Source organism: Lynx canadensis, chromosome A1 (assembly GCF_007474595.2).
Source record: "Lynx canadensis isolate LIC74 chromosome A1, mLynCan4.pri.v2, whole genome shotgun sequence".
NCBI classification, from domain to species: domain Eukaryota; kingdom Metazoa; phylum Chordata; class Mammalia; order Carnivora; family Felidae; genus Lynx; species Lynx canadensis.
In genome coordinates this window covers 89,946,554-89,956,734 of record NC_044303.2, presented here as the reverse complement: position 1 = coordinate 89,956,734, position 10,181 = coordinate 89,946,554, and the positions used below count along the sequence as shown (strand labels likewise).

General features: G+C 41.9%; 1 protein-coding gene across 1 annotated transcript; it reads right to left on the bottom strand.

Annotated features, from left to right (window-relative positions):
• Nucleotides 1-7,912: 7,912 nt before the first annotated feature.
• On the bottom strand, nt 7,913-9,450 carry SCGB3A1 (secretoglobin family 3A member 1). Its single transcript, XM_030297108.2, has 3 exons — nt 9,330-9,450; nt 8,386-8,675; nt 7,913-8,061 (listed from the first exon to the last, which is right to left on the bottom strand). The coding sequence occupies exons 1-3, from the start codon at nt 9,382-9,384 to the stop codon at nt 8,038-8,040; spliced, it is 369 nt and encodes a 122-aa protein (XP_030152968.1). The 5' UTR covers nt 9,385-9,450; the 3' UTR covers nt 7,913-8,037.
• Nucleotides 9,451-10,181: the final 731 nt, after the last annotated feature.

Here is a 10,181-nt window from a genome sequence, read left to right as displayed (position 1 = left end):
TCGCATTATTTTTCATGCAGATTTTAGTCTGCAAAATAGATCCAGTGTGTCTCTCTGCTGAACAATTAAGTAATTAGTAGGCATTAAAAGATACTTTAAGGACCACCTGGGTGGCTCAGTCCATTGAGTGTCCTACTTCAGCTCGGGCCATGATCTCACGGTTCATGGGTTCATGGGTTCACAGGTTCTGCGTCGGTTGGGCTGACTGCTGACAGCTCAGAGCCTGGATCCTGCTTCAGATTCTGTGTCTCCTTCTCTCTCTGCCCTCCCCTGCTCGTGCTGTCTCTCTCTCTCTATGTCTCTCTCTCTCTCAAAAATAAACATTAAAAAAAAATTTTTTTAAGATACTTTAATACAGCAACACATAACAAATGGAAGGAATCCAAAAATTCCAAACCCAAGTAAGTATCCCCTCACACCGAGGATTAGATGTTCAGTCTGGTAGCCTCTGGCCACACGTGCCTTTTGAGTACTTGAAACATGGCTCATGTGACTGGAACTAAAATGTTTTTCTGTTAAATGAAACCCCCTAGTGTGATAGGACCAAATTTCCCTGTATCTGATACATTGTGTAAGATATGAAACCACTGTATTGTGTTAGACATAAACACTTCACCAGTTGATGTCAAAGAACTGTTTCTGCCCTATTTTACTAACCAAAGTAACACTAAGATGTGTTTGAGTTCTTTATGCTGGCAACAGGAGTTACTGTGCCTGTGTAAATCATTAGTAATTGAGATCCCTTTGTTCATTTTAATATAAATTATTTTTCTGGTTTAAAAACTATGGTCAAATTACTAAATTTAGGGGCACCTGGGTGGCGCAGTCGGTTAAGCGTCCGACTTCAGCCAGGTCACGATCTCGCGGTCCGGGAGTTCGAGCCCCGCGTCGGGCTCTGGGCTGATGGCTCGGAGCCTGGAGCCTGTTTCCGATTCTGTGTCTCCCTCTCTCTCTGCCCCTCCCCCGTTCATGCTCTGTCTCTCTCTGTCCCAAAAATAAATAAATGTTGAAAAAAAAATTAAAAAAAAAATTACTAAATTTAAAGTCAGTAGTGATATAGATAGAAGTGAGCGAGTCCCAATAAAGACTAGAAAGTGTGTCATTGAATTTCATGATGAATGACAATTGCAATTTACTGCACCAGAGGAAAAGGAAAAACCTCTGTTAAAGAGAGAGGTAATAAAGTGAACATTAAGATACATTTTCTTCAAATACTTACTGAATTCAGTGTTCTGTTAACAGTCAAAAAAGAATAATAGATGAAATTAATCACCTGAAATGAAAGTCCCACAGAAAGGTGTTTTTCGTTTTTTTCTAACTATAATAGGATATGCGCTTGTAGATTTGGCCAGCTATAAAAGGGCTTGTATTCTTCCACAGGAAAAGAATTTTTTAATGGAGATATGGTATAAAAATATATTTGGAAATTTTGTTAGAAAATGAAGACAATATTTTACAAAAATGAAATACGTTCAGTTACGCCAACAGTTACCTATAGAATACAAGATCTTCCTAATACTATTTAAGATAATTGGTTCAATATTTGAAAAGTTGAAAGTACTTACTAGCTTTAGAGGAGTTTTGTGATATAAAAGGCACTAACCAGTTAATACTTACTGTATGCTATTTCTTAACAGACTTCCAAATTTACCAAGAAATGGGAATTCTCGGCCTAAAATCAAACTTACAGCCTAGGTATTTTTGCATCTTTTACATCTGCCAAAAATTTTCTTCTAGATACGAAGAAAAATTGTTTCTGTCACTACAGATGGTACTCTAGCTATGTTAAGGTTAAAAATCTGGGTTTATCGGACTTTTTTTTATGAGCCTTGATTTCCTTTATTGTGTTTCACCTTATGCTTATTGAAATTTCCGAAACAGACTGAAAAGTGTCATAGCTGATAAGTGTATATAATTTCAAATCAAAGAACCATCACCAGTTAAGACTATTCAGAGAGATAGAAGACAATTTAATGATCTTCTTTTACTAATAGTAGCTCATTGGTTGAATTATGAAGAAATTTTAACAATGGCTTACAGTTCTTTTAATACCAATTTAAGGTTATCTTGCAATGAAAGGAATGCTTGCCAAATATTCAGTAATCAAAAGCAAACCATATCAGTATGATACACATTTTTCTCACCAGTATCAAGCTGCATATGAGTGAACAAAAATTGAAACTCCAAGGAAAGAGTATTTGTGACCTTCACAGACGGATACAAAAAATTTATGTTGTATCATGATACAAGCCAAGAATGCTGATTTTTGTACATTTTCTAACAAATTTTAATCGTAATCACATTTTGTAAGTTGGCCACTAAAACTACAAGAAAAATTTGGAACAATTTGTTGGTATCTTGTTAAGTTTAGGGTTGCTTTTCAAGAACAACTAGGCAGAAGATCAACAAGGAAATAGCATACATGAACAACACTATAAAACAAGTAGACCTAACAGACATGTATAGAACACTCTACCTAACTATATCAGAATGTGCATTCTCCTCAAGTCCACACATGGAACATTCTCCAGTAGACCATAGGTGATGCCATAAGACAAGTCAATAAGCTTAATTGAAATTGTACAAAGTATGTCCCCTGATCATAATGAAGTGAAACTAGAAAGAAAGTTGGGAAAGTTGAAAATATGTGGAAGTTTAAAGTACACTCCTAAATACCAGTGGGCCAAAGGAAAAAATCGGAAGAAAGGTCATAATAAGGACTGGAACAGAAAATAATGAAATAGAGAATAGAAAATAGATCAACAAACACAAAAGTTGATTGGAAAGATCAGCAAAATTGATGACCAAATGGGATTCATCTAAAAAATGCAAGGTTGGCTTAATATCCACACTTAATGTAACATACTTCATCAAGTAGTATAAAGGGCAATACGACAGGATCATTTCATTAGGCACAGAAAAATTCTATAACCTTTAATTTAAAAACAACAACAGAATATCAAAGAGGAATGGAAGAGAACTTCCTCAGCTGGATAAAGCGCTTTTACAAAGAACTCAAAATGGACAACCTACTTAATGGTGAGAGTGAAAGCTCTCCCCCTAAGATCAGAAAAAAGACAAGATGTTTACTCTTGCCACTTCTATTCAACATTATGCCAGATGCTCTAGCCAGGGAAATTAGGCAAAAAAAAGAAAGTAATAAAATCTGAGAGGAAGAAGTAAAACTATATCTGTAGATGATATGTTCTTGTATATAGAAAACTCCAGATAATCCACATACCAAAAACCTATTAGAACTAATAAATGAATTCAGCAAGGTTAATGGAAACAAGATCAATATACAAAAATCATTGTATTTCAATTCACTAGCAATGAACAAACCAAAAATAAAATTAAGAAAGCAATTGCATTACAATAACAATAAACAATTAAATGCTTGAGAAGAAATTTAGTGAAAGAAGTGGAAGACTGGTACATAGGAAATTATAAAACATTGAAAGAAGACCTAATTAAGTGTTAAGACTTTTCATGTTCATGGACTGAAACACTTACTACTATTGAAATGGTGATGCTCCCCAAACTGATCTACAGATTCAGTGTAGTCCCTATCAAAATTACAGCTGGCTTTTTGTTTGTTGCAGAAATTGTCAAGCTGATCTTAAAATTCATGGAAATCCAAGGAACTCCAAATAGCCAAACAATATTGAAAAAGAACAAAGTTGGAAGACTCAAACTTCCTGAGTTCAAATGTATTACAAAGCTACAATAATCAAGAAGTGTGGTATTGGCCTAAGGATAGCATATAGATCAATGGAATTGAATTGAGAGGCCAGAAATAAACTCTTACATCTATGGTCAATTGATCTGTGACAAAAGTGCCAAGACACCTAAGTAGGGAAAGGATTAGTGTCCATAAGCAGAAGAATGAAGCTGGACCTCATTCTCACACCACATACAAAAAGTAAAAGGAATAAAAAAAAAATCTAAATGTAAGAGCTAAAACTATAAAATCCCCTAGGAAAAAACATGGTATAAATCTTCATGACCTTGGGTTGAGCAATAGTTTCTTAGGTAAGACATCTTAAAGTGCAAGCAACCAAAGGGAGGAAAACAGATAATTAGACTTCATCAGAATGAAAAACTTCTGTGCATCAAAGGAAAAGAACGTGAAACAACAGCCCACAGAATGGGAGAAAATATTTATAAACCATGTATCTGATGAGTCTGGTCTCCAGAATATATAAAGAACTCTTACAACTCAACGATGGAAAAACAACCCAATTTAAAAATGGGTAAAGGAGGGGTGCCTGGGTGGCTCAGTCGGTTAAGCGTCTGGCTTCAGCTCAGGTCATGATCTCGCAGTTTGTGGGTTCAAGCCCCATGTCGGGCTCTGTAATGACAGCTCGGAGCCTGGAGCCTGCTTTGGATTCTGTGTCTCCCTCTCTCTCTGCACCTCCCCAAATCACACATGCTCTCTGTCTCTCTCATAAATAAAATAAAAACATTAAAAAAGTTTTTTTTTTTTTTTAAATGAGTAAAGGATTTGAATAGACATTCTCCAAGAAGACTGAGTTTCTTTTTGGAGTGATAAAAATATTCTGAAATTAGTAGTGATGGTTTCACAATACTGTGAATAGTCTAAAAAGCCTTTGAATTATATATTTCAAAAGGGTGAGTTTTATGGGATTTCAATTATTTGAGATTCACTCATGTTAATGCGTGTAGTTGTAATAGCTGCAGTGTGATATTGCCATTGTATGAATATTCCAAATTCTACCCTTCTCTGCAGGTATCTTTGCGTTGTTTCTAGTTTTCTTTCTCCTTCCCCCAACCCTTAAAAACATTCTGGTCTGAACATTCTGGTAGGTGCCACTGTGTGCTAGCTTCTCTAGAAGGTTGGAATTGCTACGTGTTGGGGGCATGCATGTGATTTTTACTAGATACGCTCATTCCTGTGCAAAGTGTTTCTGCTTACTCTCCAATCAGAAGTTTATGAGATTTTTCCCATTGTTCCACAACTTTACCAATGCTTGTTTTTCTCCGACTTCGTTTTTGGCAATCTGGTGGGTATAATGGTATTTCATTGTGTTTCTGTTTATCTTTCCTTTATTAATAACAGACATATTTTTGCTATTTCAGGTTCCTCTTATGATTTTATGCCTATTGAGGACTTTGTCCTTTTCTGGTTAATTCACAGTTCTTTATGTACACAGGATGCTTACCCTTCATCGGTTAATGTGTCTTGCATAATTTCTCAGTTGTCTTTTAAATTTTTCTTAACTTTCTTAACTTTGTATTTTGAAATATTTTTCGGTTTTCAGAATGATGAACTGATTTTCTTGTGTCCTCAAAATGTTACCAAACAGGCTATTTTTTTTTCTCTCTGTTTCAAAAACACACAGTTTAAACATATTTGATTAATGCCATCCATTGCACTTATTACCATTACTGACGTTCAGATTACCCCATTTTTGGCCAGTGAGAGATTTATTCAGACTGTTCCCTGTGTCTTTTTGGCACCATCCTGGTCGTCTTCAGTAGCTTACTTCTATTCTGGTATGAAAAGATGTTCTAGGTTCTGGAACAAGCCATTTCTCCAAAGACTCCTGGCTCCTTCAGTGAGAAATGGTGTCTAGAGGCCACAATCCAGGTGTGAGGATTCTCATTGCTACTGGATTTGTGAGTTTCTAGAAATTTTCAGGGGACAGAGATAAGAGATTTTTTTTCCTCTGAAGATAAACACACCAGGTAATTAAAATTGTACTTTCGGTTCAAATGTTGAGCCCTAAAGTTTTTACTGAACCTTAATAATCTTATATCAGCACCTTCTTTCCACTTTGCCAGAAATCTCAAGTTTCTTCAATAACACTCAGGTAATTAATCATTCATCATATCACAGAATATGCAGATAATAGCCTCAATATAGCAACACCACCACCAAGAAAAACTTGATTGTTTTTACTGTTCTCATTCTTGGGGTGTTACTCCCCCCCCCACCCTGAATGTAGAGTTAAATTACTGTATTTTCATGTTACTTGGAATAGTTTATTTATTTATTTTTTTACTAATCTATATGCCCAACGTGAGGCTCAAACTCATGAACCTGAGATCAAGAGTCATATGCTCTACAGACTGAGACACCCAGGTGCCCTGGAATACTCTTTGGGGACTATACCACCATGAGAAATAAAGTTAGGTTTGTTCCTCTTTTTTTATAATTTCAATTTTTAGAGTGCTTTAAAATTTTTTATTTGGTCTTTTAGAATCATGTAAAATATTTATATAGTTACCAAGTCAAATGGGCAAAAGATTTTTTAAAAGTTTTTTAGTGTTAATTTATTTTTGAGAGAGAGAGAGAGAGAGACACAGAATGCCAGCGGGAAAAGGGCAGAGAGAGAGGGAGACACAGAATCCAAAGCAGGCTCTAGGCTCTGAGCTATCAGCACCAAGCCTGATGCGGGGCTCAAACTCATGAACATTGAGATCATGACCTGAGCCAAAGTCAGACACTTAACCGACTGAGTCACCCAGGTGCCCCACAAAATAGGATATTTAAGGAAATCTAGCCTTCTGCCATATTCCTTCTTTCCCTGGGATTATGGTTGGTATCTTCCCAGGAATCTGCAGGGTGGAGGAAGCTAGCTATTGCTGTTAGGCTTGGGGTTTCAAGTGTAATTCATGAACTCCCTCTTCCAGGGAGTTTTGTGATTTCCCCTCCAGTGTTTGCCTGGGAAGGCTCCAGAGATGGAAGGTAGCAGGGTCATCTCAGGACGGGGTCCTTTCCTGAACCCCCAAGCCCCCTGTCAGTTCCAAAAAGCTCCTGTAGTAGAATGGTGTTTTCCAGTAATCCCCTTGAATAATTTAATCTAGCACATTAATTGAGGAACATATGTAATGTCCCCAGAAATTGGCTTGTGGTCATTTCAGGTCAGGTCATGTCCCCACTGCTTTCTTCACCAGAGATTCATAATGATTCATCTAATTATCGGTTCATTTTTGTCCAGACCAGAGCCTTACACAAAAACTCAGAACCCTTGAGAATCTTGGGGGCAATGGTGTTGATTAGAGATTTAAATTTAATCTGGATCCCAGTGGCTGCCTCCCCTCTTCTAGGTTGATGTGTAAACTTGTCAAAATACAGCCGCTCCCCGCCCCCCCCCCCCATTTAAAGCCCTGAATGTCCTTGTCAAAATAGGAACAGAAAAAAAGCCAGATCCATGTTTTCATATAAAATACGTACAAGTGGATTCGATTGTCCACGGTGGGTTGATAGTCAAACCAGGGAGAACCCTTCCCAGAAAGCATGAAGCAGAATTATATTTTTCCTGGAGTTATAATTTATCAATCAAAAAGGAGTTTTCTGGGAAGTTTCCCTCAAGACAGACATCAATATTCAGGCTCTGGGCACCTTCCCACAACACTGGGGATCAGTCCAGGAATGGTGGGTCTTCTGGTAGAATGGAAGGACCCAAAGTCACTAAATTATTTCAGTAATAAATTACCAGAAACCTAGAGAAAAACCAAACATGACATAGTCTTCCCTTAGTCCTGCTCCATTCCAGGAAAGAAAGCTGTCAGAGGGAAGATAACAAAACTTTCAAATATTAGCAACAAATGGCTAGATTTGGAGGGTTGTCACTGATTTCCAAGGATTAGATAATTCCCATGCTTCATTAACAATTGTGGAGTGTAACAGGTGGGGGAAAAATCCATTTTAACTAACTCTAATACTTGCCCAATCCCCATCACCTTTAATTGGTGGCTCTGAGTCACCTGCCAAATGTCAGTAGTGTCTTTCACACACATGCACGCACCCTCACATAATCTGGGGCATGGTGTACCTCCTGAGGCATAGGGACCATCCCACCTGCAGGCCCCTTTAGCACCATCACTTACAGCAGGGGGAGGAACAGGCTTTGGTATCAAGGCAAGAAGAAATCAGCCTCAAAGCTGCTCTTATCCATGTTTATTGAGAGAGTAGGGGAAGGAAGGCTGGATGTTCAGGGCTGGGCAGCAGGTCCCCAGCCTACAGATGGCAGCATCGTTGTCCCCAGGCAGAGATACTCCAGCCTCTGCTCAGCCAAGGTACATCAGGGACCCCTGGAAAGGAGAAGTCAAGTTTGAGTGTGCTCTCCTCCATCCCACTGCCACTGGGCACTTGAGGGCACAGATGTGACTCTGGACAGAGTCTCCAACAGGGTTATACCTTACCCCCAAGGGCCCTCAGCAGCCCCCTTGCCATTCGTATGTGGTCAACTTGGTTCCCACCCAAGGACATCCTGTTTCTGGGGGCCAGCAACGAGGATTCCCTGACATGGGGCTGGGATGCCTTTGTGGAATTTTGAGGAGCAGATCGTTCCACTCTGGGAGGATGGCTGGGGAGGATTGCATTCACAGGGAGGGTGCACAGGGTGCCCACATTACCAGCAGAGACTTCACAGCTCCCACGGCCTCAGGGCCCAGCTCGGCCACACACTTCCTGGAACCCTCAATGAGATGTTCCACTGGGATCCCCAGGATGGTCAGGACGAACTTCAGGGGGCTGAAGCCTTTGAGAAGGGGGTTGGCCATGGCCCCTGCCCCAGCCAGAGCTGCTGTCTCAGTTATGTCTTCTGCCCCAGCCAGGGCCTCTGCCCCAGCCTCCACAGCAGGGTTGAGGTCGGTCAGAGCTGAGGCCACAGGCTTGACCATTGTGTCCATGAAGAAAGTGGCAGCTGCAAACACAAGTAGAGAAGAGCCCTCTGTCTGGACTGGGCCTCTATGGAGACCTACCAAGGGCCTGTCTCCTCCAGGTTGTGCATGCTCCCCCTAACCACCCACTGACAGCTACCCTGTCTGAGTTGGGGGAGGCCCAGCCCTGAGGAGTCCTCTGCTGGTTGGGAGAGGCAGTCATGTAAGCAGATCGCTGTGGCCCAGCAAGCAAGCAGCTGGACAGAGGGACATACAAGGTGGCTTGAGGGTGGAGGGAGGTGAAGAAAGCTCTGAGTAGGATCCAAGACAGGCTTCCCAGATGAGGGGACACCTGGGCTGTGCCTTGAAGGAAGAAGCAGAGAGCAGATGGGTAGTCCTCAACCAGGGCCAGCACTGGCATTGGCCAAGGCTTGGACAGCCTGGTGTTGGGTGAAGAGAAGAAAACAGGAATGGTGGGAATGGGAAAGGAAGTCTGAGGGCTGGGGCAGGGCAGACCCCAGAGGACCTTGAAGTCCCAGGAAGGAGCAGGACATCCTGCCCAGAGGGATGAAGAGCCCAGGAGGTGGTAAGCAGAGGAGTGGCCTGGTGCCCAAGGCAGGGGCAACAGGGGACCCGACCAGAGCCTCTGCCAAGGCCGCATAGAGAAGAGCTGGGAACTAAGTCCTGCAGGCACTCACCAGGATGACTGAACAGAGCCACACAGAGCATCAGGAAGGTGGCCGTGAGCTCCATGGTGGACTGGGCTCAGTGGCTGCTCCTGGGAACAGAGACAGGCCTCGCTGTGATTCATATACCCTGTCCTCACCCCTCTCCCAGGCTGGGGCCTCACCCACCTCATCCTCCTGAGAAATGTGGTGTTTGCTCAGCTAGTAGAGCCCCAGCCAACTTCCTCCTCAGCCTGGTGGGCCCTGGGAGACCCATGCCCTGCTACACACCCAGGTCCCAAGGACTTCCTGTTGGCAGGGCCCCTGGACCAGAGGGCTGGGCTCTTCATTGAGAACAGGAATGTAGGCTATGCTTTGTGTGCACAAGGCCCACCCAGGATGTTGCCTTTGCAGAGAGCTCTCTGTTCTGACCCCACCTGGTCCTCCAGCACTGCTGTGGGCCCTGTTGAGAAAGGGGCAAGTCCTTCCTCCTGCTGCCAGACCATGGAAATAGCATGCAGTGGGGGTCCTCCTAGCTCTTCTGGTCCTGGAGAGGCAGAGAGGAAACTCCAAGCCCACCCAGGTCAGACCTCATTCCTGGCCACCTCCGTGGTGAGGCCACAGCCAGCTACCAGTGAGAACACAAGGACCTGGGACAGTTTTCCAACTCTGCCATCAGTCTCCATACTAAGAGTTTCTTTAAAAGTCCTTACACATCTGTCACTACAGAATATGACAATGGAGGATTAGCAGAACATATTTAGCCCCATGACACAGGCTCATTGGTGGGGAGATCTGAGTTTTCACGGAGTGTCATAGAATACCGCCCCCCCACCCCCCACTTTGGTTACAAGAGGGTTTTGACCTTTGCAGACTGACGGGTCT

Coding starts and splice junctions, on each gene's coding strand:
- SCGB3A1 (XM_030297108.2), bottom strand. CDS start 9,384: ATGGAGCTCACGGCCACCTTCCTGATGCTCTGTGTGGCTCTGTTCAGT. Junction 8,676..9,329: donor GGCTCTGTTCAGTCATCCTG/GTGAGTGCCTGC, acceptor TTGTGTTTGCAG/CTGCCACTTTCTTCATGGAC. Junction 8,062..8,385: donor GAGCTGTGAAGTCTCTGCTG/GTAATGTGGGCA, acceptor TCTCCTTTCCAG/GGGTCCCTGATGTACCTTGG.